General features: G+C 60.9%; 2 protein-coding genes across 4 annotated transcripts in view; both read right to left on the reverse strand.

Moving 5' to 3' along the window:
• The window catches only part of ABCA7 (ATP-binding cassette, sub-family A (ABC1), member 7), an 18,312-nt gene extending 7,551 nt beyond the window's left edge, over positions 1-10,761 (reverse strand). The window contains 32 exon segments of the mRNA XM_008588017.1: positions 145-322; positions 456-488; positions 707-961; positions 1,153-1,251; positions 1,337-1,461; positions 1,698-1,852; positions 1,926-2,030; positions 2,242-2,290; positions 2,549-2,751; positions 3,254-3,326; positions 3,413-3,597; positions 3,760-3,897; positions 4,096-4,235; positions 4,339-4,470; positions 4,750-4,921; positions 5,121-5,231; positions 5,518-5,719; positions 5,796-6,017; positions 6,150-6,372; positions 6,753-6,929; positions 7,169-7,398; positions 7,738-7,905; positions 8,061-8,177; positions 8,382-8,521; positions 8,604-8,667; positions 8,798-8,944; positions 9,173-9,253; positions 9,608-9,684; positions 9,821-9,933; positions 10,026-10,167; positions 10,391-10,484; positions 10,569-10,761. Of these exon segments, the coding sequence (XP_008586239.1) occupies positions 145-322; positions 456-488; positions 707-961; positions 1,153-1,251; positions 1,337-1,461; positions 1,698-1,852; positions 1,926-2,030; positions 2,242-2,290; positions 2,549-2,751; positions 3,254-3,326; positions 3,413-3,597; positions 3,760-3,897; positions 4,096-4,235; positions 4,339-4,470; positions 4,750-4,921; positions 5,121-5,231; positions 5,518-5,719; positions 5,796-6,017; positions 6,150-6,372; positions 6,753-6,929; positions 7,169-7,398; positions 7,738-7,905; positions 8,061-8,177; positions 8,382-8,521; positions 8,604-8,667; positions 8,798-8,944; positions 9,173-9,253; positions 9,608-9,684; positions 9,821-9,933; positions 10,026-10,167; positions 10,391-10,484; positions 10,569-10,634 (4,416 nt within the window). The 5' untranslated portion in view covers positions 10,635-10,761.
• Positions 10,762-12,774: 2,013 nt separating this feature from the next.
• The window catches only part of CNN2 (calponin 2), a 9,230-nt gene continuing 1,118 nt past the window's right edge, over positions 12,775-20,886 (reverse strand). The window contains exons 2-8 of one of the 3 annotated variants that reach the window (XR_551618.1): positions 16,937-17,058; positions 16,291-16,357; positions 16,052-16,189; positions 14,944-15,060; positions 14,679-14,825; positions 13,094-14,062; positions 12,775-12,958 (exon numbers count right to left, since the gene is read on the reverse strand). Coding sequence is in view for 2 of the 3 variants with exons in the window: in XM_008588018.1 (XP_008586240.1) it covers positions 13,787-14,062; positions 14,679-14,825; positions 14,944-15,060; positions 16,052-16,189; positions 16,291-16,357; positions 16,937-17,058 (867 nt within the window). In the remaining variant the exon portion in view is untranslated. The other 2 variants (XM_008588018.1, XM_008588019.1) reach the window with 2 other exon arrangements.

Genomic DNA, 20,886 nt, shown 5'->3' on the forward strand with positions numbered 1-20,886 from the left:
TGTTGGCTCGGTTGACAAAGGCCACCATGGCGTGCCAGCCCTTGTTGTTGAACCAGATCTGGGGTGGAGTCAGGGTCACAGGGTCAGGGCGACGGGGTCAGACCTGGCCCTGACTGGCCACCTTCCTGCCACCCCAGTTCCCACCTTGAGGCTGTCCTGAGCATCCAGGCGATGAGCCCACACTGTGAGGTTGTTTAGGAGACGGTCAAGGGCCTCCCCGGGCTGGGGGTTCAGCAGTGCCCGCAGTTCCTCCACTGATTGGGCCACCTCGTGTCCCGAGGGCAGGCCTGGGTCTCGGCCCCCCAGCGAGAAGCCCCCATACCTGCGGGGTGGTGAGGGCAGGCAGAGGGCATCTGAGGGCTGGGGAGGGTGGGGTGGAGAGAGCTCCCAGTGGGCAGGCAGAGGGTGTGGGAACGAACCGAGGGCAGGGGACCCCAAGCTGGGCCCCTCCTCACCTGACCTCATTTACCCACTTCTTAGTCTTCAGGCTGTGGGAGAGACAGAAAGACAGAGACACAGGCAGAGACAGAGAGAGACAGGGAGAGATGTTGGGACTGTTAAGGGTCAGTAACAGAAAGACATGAGGCATGGAGGGCAGCAGGCTGGGCATCCGCTCCCTTCCCCACCTCCTTTGGGACCAGACACCCAACCACAATCCAAGGACCCATGCTACAGCCGGGCAAACAGTCCTGGGGCAGCGGCTCACCCCTGGCGCACCAGGCTCGGGTAGGTCTTGACGAGGAAGTCAGACAGGTTCCGCCCAGTCAGGTTCTGAACCACTTCCCCCGAGCTGGTCACTGTCTGGGGTGGTGGGAGGCCACCAGCCCCAGCAGGGCAGTCGGGAAGCAGGCGGCGGGCACCGGGCTGGCTGCACTGGCAGGCGGGGGATGGAGACGCTGGTGTCCAGTTGCCACTGGCCAAGACCTTGGCCATGTCTTCAGGAACCTCAGGCACTGAGAACTGGCGGACAGCAGGCTGCTCCTGCTCAGGAGCCCTGCAGGGTCAAGGTGCAGGGCTGTGGGGACCCAGCTTCTGGAGGCTTCCAGCTAGACACAGGGGATGCTCCAGGTGCCCCCGGAGGCCCATGGCCAGATCCCAGATGGGGAAACTGAGGCCAGAGCGGGGCAAGGTCCAGGCTTGGTGATCCCTCACCTGTTGGAGCTGTTTGGCAGGTAGGGCTCCTCCAGTCCTGCCTCCTCCAGCAGCGCCTCCAGCAGGAGGGCACGTTCAGGGTCCCTGGGGGCGTCCTCACTGTGTGTGGGGGGAGGGTCAGGATCAGGCTGTGCCCGCAGGTCCCTAGACATCCTGCCACCAGCCTCCTCTTCTGTGCACCCACCTGAAGAAGGACACTTGGGCACCGTACATGGTGGGACTGAGTTGCAGAGCCGGGTAGTGCCCAAACGGAGGCACGATGAGGCTGAACACCAGAGCCAGGCCAACAAAGAGGGCGGGCAGCACGATCTGGAAAACCAGACCATCAGCTGCAGCCTCTACCCACCCACCAACCCTGCTTGTACCCTTCCTTGCTCCTGCTCTAGAACCATCCATGGCTCCCCAGTGCCCTCAATAAATGTGTTCAGGCTTGGGGATACGCATGGAGTTAAGCAGTTAAATTAGGCCACTGAGTGGATGGCCAGGGTGGAGAACAGGCACCTAGGGACTCCCATGTGCCCTCCCTGGTGCTGGGCCCCTCTCACCTGCACGAACAGACCACGGCGGCTGCGACGGGCAAGCAGAAAGCGCTTGAGAAGCAGGGTCCGGAGCTGCTGATGGATCAGTGCCCAGCCCTGCACCCGGCCTGCGGTGTCTGGTCCAGAGCCCTGCAGGGCATGGGTCTCTGGGGTTGACCCAGCTGTGGGGGACGACAGAGTCAGCACTCACACTGTTGGGGACCAGCAGGGGCCATGGCAGGGAGGGTGACTCACCCAGCTCCCCATCCTCCAGGGCTGACTCCTCTGGCAGGATCTTGAACCTCTCGGTCCCATCTCGGCCATCAATCCTTGTGCACAGGAGCTGCCCACGACTACCATCTGCAGGGACATCAACAGTCAGAGTCAGGGGTTAGTGTTTGGCCTGGGGTCAGGGTCAAGATCAAGGGTCACAGGTGGGAGGTCAGGAATCGGGGATGGGGGTCAAGACTACGCCTTGGGCCAGACTTGGCTAGTGATCGGGACTTGGCCCAAGGTCAGGTCCAACCCTGGACTAGTGTCCGGGTCAGGGATCAGGGAGCTGCAGCCGCACCTTCCAGGTTTGTGTCTGTGGCACAGTCCTCTACCACCTTCAGGAAGATCTGGAGAGACAAAGCAGGGGCTCAGAGCCTGGACACCCACAGGAGGGAGCTGGAGGCTCAGAGCCACCCACCTCCCACACACTGTGTGTCCCCCAGACCTCCTCACAAGGGACTTCTGTGCCTCCCAACCTCCTCACGTGCCAGCATCCTCCCTGGAATGCCCGTGCTGTCAATAAACAAACTCCTATTCATCCTTCAAAACTACCTCCTCCAGGCAGCCCTCCCTGGCCCCACCTAACCACGCCCCAGTCCCCACACCTCCTCAAGGCTGGTGTCCGAGATCCCGTAGCCAGTGAGCTTCAGCTCCCCCAGCCGCTTGTCCAGCTCTCGGAAGAGCTCTGCAAAGCTGCCGTCAAGGGCACCCACGTAGGGCAGCACAAGCACCACTTGGTGCGGCAACTCCTCCACCAGCTGCGCCCCAGGCACCCAGCGCTGCGCCAGGGCCAGCAGCTGGGATGTACCTGGGTGAATGGGGGATGCCTCAGAGGCCCTGGAAGATACAGGAACTCCAGATCCTGCCTGCCCCTCCCAGCCTTGTATCCCTGGGGAAGAGGCTTGGGTGACCCATGAGGAGACTGTCCCTCTGGACAGAGGTCAGGGTTAAGAGCTTAAGGGCAGATCTTGCACCAGGGTCAGAGATCAGGGGTAGGTGAACATCTGGGCTCAGCCAGGGTCAGAGATCAGGGGTAGGTGAATATCTGGGCTCAGCCAGGGTCAGAGATCAGGGGTAGGTGAATATCTGGGCTCAGCCAGGGTCAGAGATCAGGGGTAGGTGAATATCTGGGCTCAGCCCAGGTTGGGTTAAAGGTAGGAGCCCCAGTTCAAGCTCAACTCAGGGTCAGGGTTATGGTTTAGGCTCAGTCCACAGTTGGGGGTCAGGGGTTCTGAAACCCTGCAGCCCTGAATTAAGCCACCAGCCGCCCCACTTCCCCTTCCTTCTGGGTCTTCCACCCCATCCCTCACCAACTATGCTGCCCTGACTGCCAGGCTCCCTTTCCTGCCTGGTGTCCACACTGTCCTCCAAGTTGGTGTCACCCTGCAGGCAGAGGGATGCCAATTAGCTTGGCCATTGGGCTGGAGAGAGCTGTGGGGGTCAGGGATCAGGAGAAGGCCAGCCCTAACCTTATCACTGGTGGTCAGAGGTGGGGGACACTTCACCAGCGTCAGGTAGTAGCCAGAGCCCAAGTGACGACGCAGGAAGAGTGGGGAGCCACAGCAGCACAAGCGGCCACCTGCCACCACAGCCACACGGTCTCCCAGTAGCTCTGCCTCATCCAGGTGGTGGGTGGAGAGGATCAGTGTGCGACCTGGTCATGAGGACCCAACCCGCAAGTGCAATCAGGTATTTGTCTAAGCTTTGGTTTCTGCTGGGAATTGCCTGCCCCACACAGCAAACTCCTCTGCATCCCTCAAAACCCCATCCCCAGCACCTCCTTCCGGGAGAACCTGAGGCCACCACCAACTCTTACCTTCCCGATATTTGAGCAGCAGCTCCCAAATGCCACGGCGAGAAGCGGGGTCCACACCAGCCGTGGGCTCATCCAGAATGACAACCTGGGAGCCACCCACAAAGGCAATAGCCACTGACAGCTTCCGCTGCATCCCGCCTGGGTGAGGACAGGGATTGGGATCTCAGCATGACCCGCCCAGCCTTGGGCAGGGCTGCCCACCTCTCCAGGGGCTGCCCTTCCTTATCAATGAGGACCTCAGTGCCTGGCAGATCTGTCCGCTGGCTTCCTACCACCCTTGGGATAAAGTCCCAGCCCCCCTGTCCTGTGAAGGTGGCCTCCCCAGGCTGGGCTCACCAGAGAGGTGGCGGGTCTGCACATGTCGCTTGGGGAGTAGCCCCACGTCCTGCAGGAGACGGTCCTGCTCTGGGCCCACAGCCGCCGCACTCAAACCCTTCAAGCGCCCATAGAACCAGATATGCTCATCCACAGTCAGCCTGTGGCCGCAGGTGAAAAACAGAGTGGCCAACATAGCGGACAGGGTCCCAGAGGACACCCAGCCCCTTCCTGCCACTACACTCCAGCCCCGCCAAGACGCACATGTCAAACAGCACGTTGTACTGGGGGCAGACGCCCAGGTGAGGTCGGATGGCTTCCATGCTCGTGCAGACATTATGGCCCAGGACGAAGGCGGAGCCCCCACTGGGTGGGAAGAGGCCGCTCAGGATGGACCTGGGGGTGCAGGGTTCTCAGAGCAGCCCTCCTCCGTAGAGAGAAGGGGCAACAGCACTTACAGGGCACCTATGTGTACCCAGCCCAAAAAGATGTCATGTCCCCATTTCACAGGAGAGAAACTGAGGCTCAGAGGAATACTTATCTGCCTACTGTGCACCCAAAGTGCATTTGAGGTCCCCCCTCACTACGATGGGAACCTTCTGACCCCAGATGCCCCAATGAACAGATGGCGAAGCTGAGGCCCCAGGGAAGGGAGGGGAGTGGTCGGCCGCTCACAGTGTGGTCGTCTTGCCAGCTCCATTGTGCCCCAGGAAGGCGGTGATGTGGCCCTGGTAGAAGTCCAGGCTGAGCCCGCGCAAGGCTGGCTGCGGGCTGCCGGGAAAGCGCTTCTCCAGGCCGCGAATGGAGACCCCGGGACTCAGGCTGGGGGGCGCCTCTTCCACCAGCACTGCGGAGAGGGCGCAGACTCAGTGTGGGAGCACTTGGGGGTCCACGGGGCCTGGGAGACCGTCAGCACTGGTCCGTGGAATCGGGACCTGGGGGGTCTGGGGAACTGGGGGTGTCCAGGGGATTGGGATCTGCAGAACCTGGGTTTTTTTGGGGGGGGTTGGGGGGGTTCCAAATGAGGAAGGCTTGCCCGGCCTCACCCTTTGGGTCCTGAGCGGCAGGGGGCGGGGCGGGACCCTTGGGGAGCCGAGGCCTGCACCAGTAGCTCCTCCGGAAGGGAAAATTCCACGGCTCGGGGATTCCGTACTGGCCTGGGGGGCGGGGCAGCGCTCAGTTATCCTGGAGCCCATTCCCCTGGAGTGTGCCAACTTTCGGCCATTCACCCGGAATCAGGGTGCGGAGGTGGCCAGAAAACCCCACCTGCCTGCCTCAGGCCCCGCCCCCCATGCTGCCACCTGTGCGCGTGTGCCAGAAAGCTCCACCCTCTCCGCGGCGGAACCGGCCTCCAGGTGCCACGTGGCCCCGAGGCCCTGCCCTCAGCCCAGCTTTCCGTGCCCGGGTGCGTTCGGGCCCGGAGACCCTCCCCCTACGGCCCACCTGGGCACACGGCCTCCAGGTACCAGGTGGCGAGGCCGTAGAGCGCAGCGTCCAGCAGCAGCAGGCCTGAGACCTGGGCCAGGTTGAAAACGTCGGCCGCGGGCCCGGTGCCCACATTGTGCCACTGCGCGCCCTGGCCCTGCTCCTCCAGCAGCGCCAGGCTCTCGCAGCCGAAGCCGAAGGCCACGGGCGACAGCATGCTCTGCGGGCAGGAGCGGGCGAGTCAGCGACCTGCCGTGGCTGGTGACGTCCCCCGCCGGGCCCCACCCGGCTCTCACCGCGGCTATGCGGCCGCCCGCGGGCAGCCGGTCCCGCCAGGCCACGCACAGCACGTAGGGCAGGTAGAGCGCGAAGTAAGCGAGACCCCCGCAGGCGGCCGCCAGGTTGGCATGGGAGAAGAAGGCGCTTAGAAAGAAGCACTGGACCACCGTGGCCACCGCGAAGGCTGCCAGGAACAGGAAGACCACGGCCGGGTGGCTGTAGGGGAGGATGTCTCCGAGCTGTGGGAGGCGAAGGGAGCTCAGAGACGGGCGCCTGGATGTGTCCGGGGGCGCGCACCAACGCTGGGCGCCTCCTGTCTATTACCCTCCCGCGCGCCCATTCCGCAGCCAGGAAGGCCAAGGCGCGCCCACCTTGAGCACCAGCACCAGGAGCGCGGCGCTGAGAAGTAAGGGCCCGAGGCAGCTGAGGAACCAGCCGAGCCACAGCACCGCGCGGCTGAGCCCCATGGCGCGCATCGTGTCGCGCAAGCGCGTCTCCTTCTCGCGCACCACGGCCTTCACCGTCAGCGCCACCGAGTAGATCCAGGCCAGGGTCAGGAAGAGCGGCAGCGACCGGCTCAGCACGCGCAGGAACCTGCGGCGGGGGACGGCTGGGGTGGAGCCAGATGCCCTGCACAGCCCCCCAGACGCCCCCCTGCCCGCCATCTGGCACCACGGTTGCTGCCCCGGAATCTCAAGGCTCAGCCTGCCGTGGCGATTCCCTTATCCTCGGAACCCTGATCCAGCCTCGGGGTCGCAGATGTCAGCACAGGGACACCTGCGCCTGGAGACCCTAGACCCTCCGGGACCCCTGCTTCTGCTTCTCCCGCTACGGGTTACACGGAATGGTCCCTCTAACTGAACCAGCGGTTCACAGCCTTGACTGCATGAATGTTGCAGACCGAGCCAGGGCCCCACCCTAAGACCCAGGGCCTGGCGGCTGGGGAGCGAGCGGGGAGGGGGCGCGGCGCTCACGCGTCGTCCACGTAGCACGGGTAGGGCATCTGCTGCAGGTAGAGGCCCGCGCGGGGGACGGCGCCGCTGAGCACGCGCACCGCTGCACGCTCCAGCAGGTCCTGCAGGTACACGAAGCCGCCCCACACGTAGCGTAGGTCGGTCAGGGGATCCGCGGCTGGGCCCGGGTCCCAAAACCTACGAGAGGGGCGTGGTGGTCGGCTGGAGAGGGCCCTGCCCATCACTCCGCGGGCTCTATCGCGCGCCTGGCCCCGCCCCCACGCGCACAGGCTCCGCCCACCGCAGGCCCCATTGGTAGAAGGGGCCTCTGGCCCCGCCCACCACGCCTTCGTCGGTACCGCCCAGTTCCGTCTACCACGGCTTCCAACCGGCTGGTGCCACTGGCCCGCCCTCCATGCTCTGGGCCCCGCCCCCACCTGTCTCTGATCTTATTGGTGCGCGTGACGTCGTCAATGTCCATGCGGATCGTCACACGCACGTGGCCGGGCCCCACGCCTGGGGCTGGGCGCTCTGCGGGGTCTGGGGGGTCCTCGGGCCCCAGGAACACAACGCCGGCCCAGAAGCGGCGCTCAGAGAGCAGCTGTAGGGCCCGCGACACCAGGGCCACCTCCGAGGGCGCTGCTTCCAGCTTGTCCAGGGACACGCACTAGGGAGGGAGGTGAGGGCGCCGAGTCCGAGTCCGAGGGGCTGGGGTCTGTCTGCCCCTTGAGACCCGTGGGCTCCTCTTCCTGGACCTCGGGGCTGGGCTGTGGTTCCCCCCTTGCCACCCCCAGGGCGGGACTGGCTCCCCTCTCAGACCTCTACAAAGTGGGCCATGTCCCCCTTATGACCCCCAAACAGCAGGCCAGCTCCCCGCTCAGACCTCTACAAGGCCCAGAGTGTCTCCCTTTTGCGTCCCCAGGGGAGGTCTCACCTCCCCCTGGGATCACCAGGTTGAGCCCTGCCTCCGCCCTCAGACAGAGAACCCAAGTGGACAGTCCCTCACCTGCATCACACGGCCCAGCACACCCACCAGACGTTCCACATCAGCATAGGCTTCCTGCCAGCTGTAGCCGCCCTCGCTGGGGTCCAGAAAAGATCGAAGGGCCTTGGCCCGGTCCTGGCTTCCAGGTCCTGGCCGCCTCCTCCCTTCATCGTGCATTTGCAGGAGCTTCTGAGGGGTGGCATGTGAAGGAGGGGGTCGGCTTCCGGCCCCCCTTCCCAGCCTTGGTGGCCTGTCTGCCCTCCCCACCATGGATCCCATCTCCTACCTGCATGCCCTCGCCCAGAATGGGACCCCCCCATGCCCAGCCTCCATCCTGGCCCCACCTGCAGCATGGCCACATTCACACTGTCGTTCATGAAGGTGAAGATATGGGGTCCCAGCACCTCCCAGACCTCCTGGACATCCCTGAGCAGAGCCAGCTCCTCGAAGGTCCGGTTCACCTGCAGGGAGGCAGGTGACGAACTCAATCCTGGCCCTCCGCTCCTGAGGCCTCTGCCCCTCCACCTTGTTCCCATCTGTGCCTCTGAGCCTTTGCACATGCCGTTCCCTCTGCCGTCTGACAAACTCCTTCTTCAAAACCCTCCAGCCCGGCCTGACCCTGGGCTGATGGAATTGGGGGCTGCCCTCATCTGGGTGCCTCTCACCTGAGCCATGACCTGCCGGGTGAAAGGTGTGTCGGGTGCGAACAGCAGTTTCCCGAGGATCAGGGGTTTCAGGCGCCTCCAGAGCAGGCTGGACAGCGGGTGGTCTTCCAGGGCTCCCATCAGCTCAGAGCAGGCGGGGCCTGGGGTAGGGGTGCTATGAGGCCCCACCCTCATGCCCACCGTCCCACTTCCCAGATGGGGAAACCAAGGTCAGTCACTCACTCAGACCGCTGTCTGCCAGGACTGGCGCTGGCTCGTGCCCCAGCAACTCCCTCAGGTCACTGGCCTCATACCAGTTGAGAGAGGGGCCCCCTGGGCTGCTAGGCCCCCTGGCACTGCAGAGGGCTTCTGACAGTAATGCTGTCTGCCAGGACTGGCGCTGGCTCGTGCCCCAGCAACTCCCTCAGGTCACTGGCCTCATACCAATTGAGAGAGGGGCCCCCTGGGCTGCTAGGCCCCCTGGCACTGCAGAGGGCTTCTGACAGTAACTCCAGGGATCCACCTGTCCCCCGGAGTCGCTGCAGCAGTGACCGAAGCTGTGCCAGGCTGGGCAGCGCCAGGAGCTACAAAGGATGGCCAGAGGGCACTACGGTCTCCCTTCTGCAGGATGCCACCTCCAAACCTCAACCAGGGCAGGGAACCCCACCAGGCACAACTTCTCCCTCTCTTTCTGTCCAATCCCCCTGATTTCCTACTCAAGGGAAGTGCCCGGGCCTGTCCGATGGCCTCCACATCCAGGCAGTCTGCCTTTATTACTTCCTGGCTGGGGTCGAGGATGGGTGGCTTCTTACCTCCTGGGCCAGGTCCTCAGCTGCCTCCACAAAGCTGCCCACAGACTCTCGGGCTTGACCCAGCACAGACCCCAGGGATTCCTGGGGAGAAAGCAACAGGATGACAGTGACCTAGACTGAGCACTCACAAGGGGTCTGTCAGGTTCTCATGTGGTCCATACTATCACAGCCCCCATTTTACAGAAAGGGAAATGAGGCTCTGAGAGGCATATGGACTTGTTCAAGGTCTCGTGGACCAGAGTCTTCACCATCATGCCAGACACACCCTGTCTGGGCACAGACAGGATAAGAAACATCACTCCCAGGCAAAGGCCTGGTGGCTGCAATCAGAGGCCTCTGGCGGGCGGGCAGCTGGTCTAGAATGGGGCAGTGCCCAGACTTCCCGACAATAGTGTCCCATAATAGTGAGAGCCTAGTACCTCCCCACCGCCTCACCCCTCGCAGCAGCGTCCCCAGCCACTCAGTGGTCAGTGAGGGTTGCTCCTGTGGCTTTTCGCTCAATTGACGCCAGGCTGGGTGAGAAATGCAGAACCACAAGGTTAGGGAAACCTTGGCCCGAAACGCCCCACCCCCACCCTGTGCCCATTTCAAAGCCGGGCAAGTTGAGGCTCAGAGCTCAGCCCTGCCAGGAGACCCCAGCCTCCTCACCTGTGCTGTGTGCAGCTCTCAGCGTCGGCATCAGCTTCCTCAGGCCAGCCAGTGTCCTGCGGGCATTGGGTCCCCCCAGCACAGAGCGGGCATCAGCTAGGAGCCGGGAGACCCTGGGGACAGAGAGGGCAGGAGGCGGAGGCTCTGGTGGGCACTGCCACAGCCCGAGTCCACTGGCTGGTGGCACCCATTGTGCTTTGCTCACAGGGAGTCGTTGAAGTTGTTTAGGAGCCCGGCCTCTTCCCCAGGCGTCGGCTGCGGGAAGCAGGTGTTGTTCACGTTACAGATGAGGCCCTGGAGCCAGGGCAGGGTACCCGCCGATGGCAGTGGCTTGTTGGGAAAGTGGCCTGTTGGGAGATGCCTGGCATTGGAGGCTTTACTGGCCCTGCCTGGGTCCCCACCATCCGATCACCCCCCACCAAACACAGGCCTTCTGGGACGGAGCTCACTCTCAGCGCCAGCACTAGGTGCCCGATCCAGGCTCCCTGCCACTCACTGGGAGCCCCTATGGACAGGGCGACCCATTTACCCGCCATCACCCCCCAAAGTGCCTGGTCCTGGAGGGCTTACATTCATGGTGCTCTAATGGCGGGTGGGAGTGCCGCACAGCCACCAGGATGAAGAAGAGGAAGAGGGGCCACAGCAACTCGACCAGGAGCTGGATCTGAGGGTAGGGTATGTGGGCTATAGTGGGGGACAGCTGGGGGCACGGGCCCGTCCCACCCTGGCCTGCACGCCCAGGCATTACCGGCTGTCTCCGACGATACATGAAATTCTTCCAAAGCAGCAACATGAGCTGTGTCCAGAAGGCCATGGTGGGACTGGACAGAGGGGTCAGGACACAGGTCAGGCTGAGGACATGCTGTGCAGCTGCGGGCAACTCCCTGCCCCTCTCTGAACCTCATTCCTCTCTCCCACTGCGCAGGGTTCCTGGAAGCTCTGTTTAGAGCGAGGTAAACAGTAGGCACTTGATAGAGGTACTCTCCTCTACCCGTGGAGTAAGCCAATGGGAGCCCGGCCCGAAGCCGTCCTCGCATCCGATTGGCTGCCAGGGCTGTCCCTCCCTGCAGGCTGACGGCTGGGGTATTACGGACCATCCTCGAATCCTTAGGGTGGGAGCCTCGGCTCAGCGCTTCATCACGGGGCTCCACCCCAGCCCCACCGGGGGCCTCTTCCAGGCGCTGGCCCCAGCCACGCCCGCCGCTGTTCCCCAACGATAATAACAACGAAATTGACTGAGCTGAATAATTTACACGCCTGGCTGGCGGTACTAGACTATCACTGCACTTTACAGAAGTGGAAACTGAGGCCCGAGAAGGGGCGAATCCAGGCTCCCAGAGAGACTGGTCCCGTATTGGGACTGTCCAGCTCTGGCTTTATTGTACAGATGGGGAAACTGAGGCAGCCAGAGGGGCAGGAAGTTGCCAAAGGTCACCCATTCGGGCGGGAACTAGGACCCCAGCTCCCACTCCAGGGCTCCTTCCTTTATATCAATGGGGTTTAGGATCAGGGGCACGGCCTCAGTTTCTCCATTTGTAAAATGGGGGTGGGGGCTTGGAGGAGTCCTAAGGGGGAGAGGGGCTGCAGGCGTATGTTGCCACAGGCCCTCTCAAGTGACTTAGATGCGCAGCCTCCTCCTTGGGAATTAGCGGTCGATTCAGCTGCCTCCCGAAACCCACGGGAAGGAAAGGAAGGGTGGGTCACGGTCTGGACCCCCTAGCTCCCAGGACACTTGCCTCCCTCGTTCTCGAGTCTCGGGCCTTCCCGCCTCTCCGGGTTCCTCTCACCATTCCGAGGGCGCCCCCCAGCTCTTGTCGCCTTCCCTCCGCCCGACGGCGTCCGGGGAGCGCGGCCCCTTTAAGAGAAGCCCCCCGCGGGCGCGATGTCCCTGCAGCCGACAACCCCCAGTATCCTGTTGCCGAAAGCCGCGCCCGGCCCCGCCCCCGCCAGCTGCTATTGGCTTCTGTACCCGTCACTCACGGGTCGGCCCCTTCGGAGCTGCGCGCGCCGAAGGGGGAGGCGGGATCAAAGCCGGGCCGGGTTTCTTAAAGGGACCGCGCACCTCTTGCTGTATCACCGTGGGATGGCGAAGTGCCCGGTTCTCCCTCGGGACACACCCGCCAGGCTGTCTTGGGAAGCAGGCAGTCTTCCCCCGTTGCACATCCGCCTGCAATACCGCAGCTGCGGGTTGCAGGAGGCCCCCCCGTCCCCAGTCTACCAGGGCGGGACCCGGCCCTAGAGCCAGATGCGTTCTAAGACTCTAGGACTCTACTTGTCCATCCGTAAAATGGGGGCTCGACGAGAGGCGTCATTCATTCATTCCACGAACGTTCCTTGGTTCCTACACTGGGCCGGTGGTGGCAGAAGGCGGAGGAGCCCCCAACATTCTAAGACTAACGTCTTGGGTCATAACAGTTACCCCGATTTGGAGGAAAACCTCCAGATCTGCTCCCCGTTCTGCAAAATGCGTGTCTCACAAGATCGTGGTAAGGACGGAACCAGCGTGTGCGGACCCACGGCTCTGGAGGCGCTGGGAATGGCGAGAGGCGTGCGGGTTGGGGGAGTGGCGGGTCCGTGGAGGAACGAGGTGGCTTCCGTATCGGGGCTTGGAGGATGGACAGGAGCTGGCCAGGGAGGGTGCTCCAGACCTGCAGGCCTGAGGCTGGAGCGTCGGGCGGAACCAGGAGGGCTGGGTGGGGATCGGTGTGAGGCTCCCGCCTCCTTGCTAGCCGGCCAGGGGGCCCGGCTGCTTCCCCCACCCCAGGTCCTGGCCCCTCAAATCACTAGTTCACCCCAGACTCACCTTGTGTCCTTGGGACTCCCTGTCCCCAAGCTGCTACAGACGGTCTCCCCTTGCCCCCTCCAGATCCCACAGGGCCCCAGAAAGGATCAAAACAAACCCCACGACCACCACCACCACCAAGGTCGCATTGGATTCAATTCTCTCAGTCACCTTCTTTTCCTAAAAACGGAGGTTTTTATTGCTTTTGGTCCAGTCGGTATTTCACATTATTTCATAATCCAGGGACCCCTGGGTGGGGGTCCCTGTGCAGTACTGGGCAGGGGAGTGGGGCAGCTGGAAAAGTGTGGGCCGGTTGGTCAGGCCCAGAAGGGGAAGAGCTGGGGGTTCTGTTAAACCTACGGAGGGTTCATAATCCAGGGACCCCTGGGTGGGGGTCCCTGTGCAGTACTGGGCAGGGGAGTGGGGCAGCTGGAAAAGCGTGGGCCGGTTGGTCAGGCCCAGAAGGGGAAGAGCTGGGGGTTCTGTTAAACCTACGGAGGGCGAGGAAGGGGGATGTCGTGGGGTGGGGGGAGTCTGGGGAGCCAGGTCTGGCTTTGCCTCAACTACTTAGAACTTCACTGTCCTGTCTGGGCCTCAGTTTCCACACTGGACCCCTGGGAGGGGTCACTGTTGGTGGTCTGAGGGTCCTAGGGAAATCCAGCTCCTCACAGACACCTAAAATATTTTAGGACTGTGGTCAGGCCCTATCCCAGGGGACCCTACACCATCCCCACCCCGTTCCCCTGAAACTTGTTAAAACTGCCCAAAACTTCCGTGTGTACAGAAACCACAAACTGATCGGCAAACAAAAGGGAAGAGAAAGGGCAGAAACCGGAAACCATTTGGGGCCCATTCCCCTCCCGGCCCAGGTCTCTCCCCCGCTCCCCACGGCTCAGCCCACAGCCTGCTGAGAAACTTGCTGCCTGGATGTGCCCTGGTGGGGACCCCCACCCACACGCATCCGGAGATAGCTTTCACCCCTGCCCCCAGCCTGGTGGTTCAGTCCTGCGAAGGAACCAAGGCAGGATAGGGAAAAACATGCCCAGATGCCTGATCCCACCCAGCCACCCACAGACCCTCGGTTGGCAGCACTGAACATGTTAAAAAAAAAAAAAAAAAGACACACAGAAAAACCCAAAAACCCAGACAGGGCAATGATGTGGGAGATGGCACACACGGGCACCTCAGTAGCCTGCCTCCTCCTGGTAGTAGGGAGGATACTCCGAGGCCTCCCCCAGGCCTGGGCAGTCGCCCGTGCCTGATGGAGCCCCGTCAGCTGCTGGGCCTTGTGGGCAGTACTTGGGGTCATATATCTGCCGGCCCAGGCCAAAGACCTGGCCGCTCTGGTTGGCACCCTGTGTGTAGCCCATCTGCAGGGACATGGAGGAGTTGTCACACTTGTCGGTGCCCAGCTTGGTGTCATAGATGTGCCGCCGGGTCCCGGGAGCTGTCATGCCCACCTGCAGAAGAAGGAGAGAGTGTCGGGGTGGGAAGGAAGAGGGGGAAACAGAAGCCCCAGGAGGGGACCTTCCCCCAGACTCCACACCGTTTCCTTCCTCCCTGCTTTCTCACTGTTAGTGCAAAACTCCTATGGATCGTTCCGAGCTTTGCCCAGACACCCTTTCTCTTCTGACTCCACACCGAGTGGATCTACATCACTAGGGACCCTCTCTCCCCGTCTCAACCCTGACCACTTGGAACCAGGAATATCTGGGTCCAGCTTCCTCCCTGCCACCCAGGAAGCTCCTCCGGCTGGAGCTTAGGTGTCCTGGGGGTCTGAAGGCTCCAAAACTGTCACTGATAGGTTCCACGTGGTGGAAAATGTGAGAACCTAAAAATATCAGGATTGGGTGGAACCTCTGGGCAATCCTTTCAGGGAGACTGAGGCACAGAGTGGGGTAGTAACTTCTCTAGAGATACACAGCATGGTGGAAACAGTCGAGATTAAAATCTGAGGCATGGACAGACAGGCAGGAAGGAACCCCAGAGTGGGGTTTTCAGCAGGAGGTGGTCTTGGGGAAAGGGATGAGATAGCAGGGCATAGAGAGGCGGGGAGGGGGCCGGGGCAAGGCCCACCTGGCTGGCACACTTGTTGGTGCCCATCTGGAGGCTGATGGTTGAGTGGTCCATGGGTGGCAGGATGTGGTTCTTGGGGTCGTAGAGATGCCTTCTGGTGCCGTAAGCGGTCATGCCCGACTGGCTGGCACACTTGTTGGTGCCCATCTGCAGGGGGTGGGCAGGAGAGGTCAGTCTGCCTCTGCCAGGCCTCGAGACCCTCCTCTGAATTCGAGGGGCTACAGGGCTCAGCAGGGACACAGGGTTGGAGGAGCCTGATGCCCACCTGCAGCCCAATGACACACTGGCCGGCCTTCATGGTGGCGTCATCGAAGTTCCGCTCCTGCTTCTCTGAATATTTCACCCCTATGTCCACACCACTCTGTAACCCCTTTGTCTTGGCCTGCAGGATGGGACAGGAAGGGAGTATCAGGGTGGGGCATCTGGGGATCCTTGATCCAGGCCCAGGGTGGGCAACCCTGGGGGAGGCACAGGGACCAGGCTTCAATCGTCCCTCTCTCAGGCATCCAGGACTCAGCACACCCATAACAAAACTCTGGTCTGCAGCCTCCCCTGCCTCAGACAATAGCCGGGCCAGCCTTCCAGTTGCTCAGGTCAAGAATTCTGGGGGGCGTACTCACCCCCTCTTCCTTGCTTTCCATCACCTCCTCCTACCCAACACCCCCACCCCTGCCACCCTGGCCTGGGTCACTGCCACCATCTCTTGCCTGGATGCCTGCCCCTGGATGCTCCCTGGCCTCCAATTCCCTGACACCAAAACCTCCTCCTCGTTCCTGCAACATTCCAAGCTGGTTTCCATGTCAGGACCTTGCTGTTCCTTCTGCCCAAAACACTGTTCCAACCCACCCTCCCAGTCTCTGAGGGTCAGTAGATCCTAGACATCCCTTTCATTCTTTCTTTTCCTTCAGGGCACTTCTCACAATATGTAATGCATTGATAACGTGTAAAAATTGGTTTGCTCATTTTAATCTGCTTTCCCCATCAGACTGTGGGTCTCTGCCTCTGACCTCAGACTGAATCCCGTAAAGGGGTGGACTGTGTCTGTCTTGTTCACCATGGAATCCAAAGTGCCCAGTGCTTTGTGATCACTCAAAAATATTTGCAAATGGGCCGGCCCGTGGCTCACTCGGGAGAGTGCGGTGCTGATAACACCAAGGCCCCGGGTTCGGATCCCATATAGGGATGGCCGGTTTGCTCACTGGCTGAGCGTGGTGCTGACAACACCAAGTCAAGGGTTAAGATCCCCTTACCGGTCATCTTTTAAAAAATATATATATATATATTTGCAAACAAGGGAATGAAGAACACCTATATATGTGTACCCATCTCACTGTGTGACTCTGGGCAGGTTGCTGCCCCTCTCTGGGCCTCACCTTCCCGGCCAGCGCAAGAAGAGACACCTGCACCTGCGTCATGTTCCCACTCTCAAACAGGTCGTTGGCCTCAAACAGGTCCACGGGGTTCATGCCATAGCTGACCATGGCCTTGATGAAGTTGGAGAGGTTTTCTAGCTGGGAGAAGGCAGGACAAGGATGGTCAGTGGACCTCAGTCTATCCATCTGTCAAATGGGGTCTCCCAACCCCATCATTACTCCATCCCCCAGTCCCTCACCTGGTGCCAGTTCTGCATGGAGCGGTTGATCTTGGGAACTGAGCCTGGCTGGAGCTTGTTCATGAGTCTGCAGAGGTCATATGGGGTGAGGGCCAAACAGGAACCTGCATTAGTGTAGGGGAACCTCCAAGATCAGGGTTCTGATCTTGACCAAACTCATGCCTTCCTGGGAAACTCACTGCCTCTCCCCAGGCCTCAGTTTCCCCTTTTGTGAATTAATCTTCACCCACCAAACAAGTAAAGCTGCCAAAGACTGACAACAATCAGTGTTAAGAGTATAATCCAGAACCATTGATTTTGGGGAGTGAATCTGGGAATTTCCATTAAAAATTTTAATGTGCATAACTGAGGAATGGCTGAATGACAGTTAGATAGGACACAACAAGGAAAGGCCCCCCAGAAACTTTATTAGCTCTCCAGATGCTTGCTGTCAGATATCCTAGACAAAGCAATTAAGACAAGAAAAGAACAAAGCAATTAAGACAAGAAAAATACACAGCAATAAGACAGGAAAAAGAAAGAAGCACAAGTTAGACCAAAGACTCATTAAGTCAAAAGCAGGCAAGCTTCAAACAGTGCGTGCAGCGTGATCTCATTTGTGCAAAACAGCTGGGGTGACAACATGCATGTCCATGCATGCACTTACGTGCATAAGATAACCCCGTCCTTCAGACCCTTCTGGAAGTCGGGCCCAATGGAGAGGCCTGTGAGTCCCTCTATCCAGCTGCGGAGCTCAGCCTCCTTCTGAGGGTCATATTTGGACAGGAGCTGGGGAAGCAGAGGGCACAGGGCTCAGCTGGGGTGAGGACCCAGCAGAAGCCCTGAAGCTCCTGAGTGGCTGGGGCTGGTGACTCTGAAGCAAGAAGTTATAGAGGAGCCTGGAGTCCTCACCCTACCCAAGCATGCCTCCCCCTTTCCCACCCACAGGGACGCCCCAGCCCTTTCTCATGGGCACAAAGACACCAGCCCACAGCAGTCATGCTCATAACTCTCACTGATAAACACGGGCTCTAACCTGCCCCCTGCCCTCTCTTTTCCTTGCTGTGGTACACCTGACAGTTGCCACTTTAACCATGTTAAACCGATTGATTCGGTGTCACTTAATGCCTTCACAGTGTTGTGCACCCACCACCTCTACTTAGTTCCAGAACATTCTCATCACCCCAAAAAGAAGCCCCCTCCCCAACAGCAGTCAGACCCCATCCCCTGCCCTGGCCCCCAGTGACCACTGATCCACTTTCCGTCCCTATGGATTTGCCTGTTCTGGACATTTCATATAAATGGAATGAGACACTGTGTGCCTTTTGTGTCTGGAGTCTTTCACTGAGCGTGATGTGTTTGTGGTCCATCCACGCCGTAGCGTGTGTCAGAGCCTCGATCCTGTTCATGGCTGAGTGACGTTCCACTGTGTGGCTGGACCGCGCTGTGTTCATCCACTCATCCATGGATGGACGTTTGGGCTGTCTCCACTTTTTGGCTGTTGTGGATAGTGCTGCTATGAACATGGGTGTGCAGGTACTTGGGTCCCTGTCTCCATTTCTTTTGGGTAGACCCCCAGGAGAGGAGTGGCCGGTCAGAGGGTAACTCTATGTCTAACCTACTGAGGAACTGCCAAGCCTTTCTCTGTGTCTCAAACCAGCCGTGCTAGTTCCTGCCTCAGGGCCTGTGCACGCACTGTCGCTGCTGACTCAGATGTTTGCAGGCTCAGTCCCTCCCTTCAATCCACTCACAGATGGAAGGTCCCTCTTTGGAAAGAACCCCCCTGGCCACCCTGTCGATGACAGTCCGCCGTCTTTCTGTCTGTCCACCCTACTTGATTTTCCTTCTAGCGTCTATCTCACCTTCTGTTACGTGACGTTTCTCCTGGATCATGGTCCAACTCCCCTGTAACCTTTGCTGTCCAGCTGAGTCCTGTCTCCACGCTGCTAGGTGGTGCATAAAATGCTCGAGGTGCCCCACTAGTGCACGCCCACCACCCACAAGCACACGCCCCCTGGCAGCATCTTAGAGCACTGAAGTCCGAAAACGCCGGAATGGCTGGCCCCAGGGAAGTCCCACAGAGTCAGGGAGACCCAGGTGTGTGCACAGCTCCTTGGGGAAGTGGTAAGAAGCTAAATCCCAGCTCCTGTTCAGCATCAGATTGTCCAGCTCAGGGGGTGTCTGCTGCGGACCCCCTGCCTTCCTTTGAGAAAAGGTGCCCATTCTCTCCTCTCCTCCCAGGGGACCAGAAGGACCCCAGAGCAGCCCTTTGACAACCCAATTCCTCCTCCCAGCTCTGTGCCCCACTTCCCAGATGACTATCAACAGGTCTCTCCCCTCTCAGCCTCAGTTTCTCCATCTAAGTTTGGAATCACTTGTGTAAGGGTCTCCTGAATTGAGCCCCCACTTCCTGCCTCTAAAGCCCTGCAACATGGGATCAGGGCTGGGCAGCCTGCAGCACAGGGGACAAAAAGGCGGAGGCCGGCCCACTAACCCGATCCAACCGGCCCACCCCCACTGGGTCTCGTCTCTGGTTCCCACGGCCCCCCAGGGAGCAGCCCTGCCCAGATGCAGCTTTGTCCAGCCCAAGGAATGAAAGGGCAGGGGTGTGGCTCAGGCCCCGAGAGCTGAGCTTGAGGCGGTTGGGCTGGCTTGGAGTCTGGAGGCCAGACATGCCTTGTCCAGCTGTGCCCTGTCCCTGGCGGCTCTGGGGGCCAGGGGGCCAGGATCCTGGGCAAGGCGCCTGGCCCAGCCCCGCCTGCGTGGTGGCCTTCCCCCGCCAGCTGCCCAGCCAGGCCTTCAGCACATTCCTCCTCACCACAAACTGCCAGGAATGCGGCCACTGCCTCCCCTGCTAAATCAGGACCAGCTGTTTTCAGCAGTCCAGACCCCCTGGCTGGGATCACTCGGCCATGGCTGCTCGGAGAGACACACTGGACCTCAGCCTGCCGCAGTACCATCCAGCCAGGGGCAAATTGAGGCACAGGGGGCTGGGGCAAAGAGGTTCCTGGGTCTCCCCTTTCTTAAGCAGCTGATAAAGAGAATGGGGTGGGTGTGAGCTCAAAGCCACCAGAAAGTGGGTTTTCAAGTGGGGTGGGACTTTTAGTGACCCTGGCAAGCTGGTTGGAGTCCCGACCATTCCCCAGACTGGCAAACCGAGGGTTGGTCACAGGGAGCCTTCTGGGACTGCTGCTACAGCCTATGACCTCACTCCAACTAGAGCAGGTACCAACCTGCCCCCCACCCCACCCCATCTCCAGAAGCTGCCCCCTCCCCCCGCCAGGTATGCAGCATCCTCTCCCACTGGCCCAAGGGAGATGCACCGCCCCGAAAAACAGAGGCCATCAGGCGCTGGAGCCCACAGGGCTGGTTCTGCCACTTGCAAGCTGTGTGGTTCAGGACAGCTGAAGCACTGTTTGCACCCCCAGACCCTTAAACTGCCTCCGTGCAGGGTGGGCAACATACCCGGGCACCTGCAAGGCAGGCTCCGTAGAGCTACTACAGCCAGTCAAAAGTCCCCTGGAGTGGGGAACAGCACATTTAAGGGGTAGTCCAGAGCCCCTGGGCTTGCTGGGCGACCGGTCCTTCGCCTCCCCAAGCCTCAGCCTCCTCTTTCATCAAAGGGTTTGTCCAAACAAAGTGATGCAGAAACTCCCCTCCTGTCCGCGGGCCCTGGGGTGTCGGCGGGGCAGGTGCCTGTCAGAGGCTGGCAGGGCTGGTGCCCTCAGCGTGCCCAGGCAGGTTCCCCAGCTGGGAGGCCGCATTCCCGGGTGCCTGGTGGGTGGGGGGGTGTGCGGGGGGATGGGCAGGGATGACAAACCGTCTCCAGCTGGAAGGGCCCTTGAGTGTCAGGCTTTGGACCTCCCCCGCGTCTGGGATGTCCCAGACCCTGCTGTGTGACCCTTCAGAAGTGTCTGCCCCTCTCTGGACCAGAACCACAGTGGTTTCTTAAAAAGTGTCTCCCCTGGGCCTCACCCCGTGTTTCCAGGTTATAAAACCCACACATTTCAGGATCACCTTCAGGGAACCCCTTCACTACCCCTTTAAACTTGTCAGATGGGACAAAGCTGGCAAGGTGGCCCCTCAGCTCCAACTTCCGCCTTCGTGCCCCCCCACCAGGTGTAAGAAGCCGGGAAATTCCTGGGGGGGGCACACCCTTCTCAAAAACCACCGGGCCCCGCCCCCTTCCCCTCCCGAAGCTTAAGTGGCCCCAAAAGCAGAAGTGGGCCCAGGAGATGATGAGGCGGGGGCTGCTGGGGTCCACCCAGACCCTCAGAGCGTTCTCGGGCCTTGAAGGCCTCGTGGGGCCCACGGCTAAACCCTTGAGAGTGGGTCCCGGGGGCTTCGGATGGGGGAGCTGCCTGCGAGTCAGGACTGGGCGAGGAGGTTAGATGCTGGGGACGTGGAGGGGTCACGTCCCTACAGCTCAGCTCTCACGGCTCCCCAGGTTTGGGAGTCTCAGGGGGCGCCCCCAGACCACCCAGCTGTCAGGGGGAAGAAGATGTTGGACGGCCGCGCCGGGGCCCCCTCCCCGACGTCGCGCGGACCCCTGCCCGAGTCCGAGTGTGCGGCGGGGACAAGGGGGCCCGCCTGTCACTCACCCGGGTCCTGACCTCG

This window comes from Galeopterus variegatus, unplaced genomic scaffold, assembly GCF_000696425.1.
Source record: "Galeopterus variegatus unplaced genomic scaffold, G_variegatus-3.0.2 Scaffold4632, whole genome shotgun sequence".
NCBI classification, from domain to species: Eukaryota; Metazoa; Chordata; class Mammalia; order Dermoptera; family Cynocephalidae; genus Galeopterus; species Galeopterus variegatus.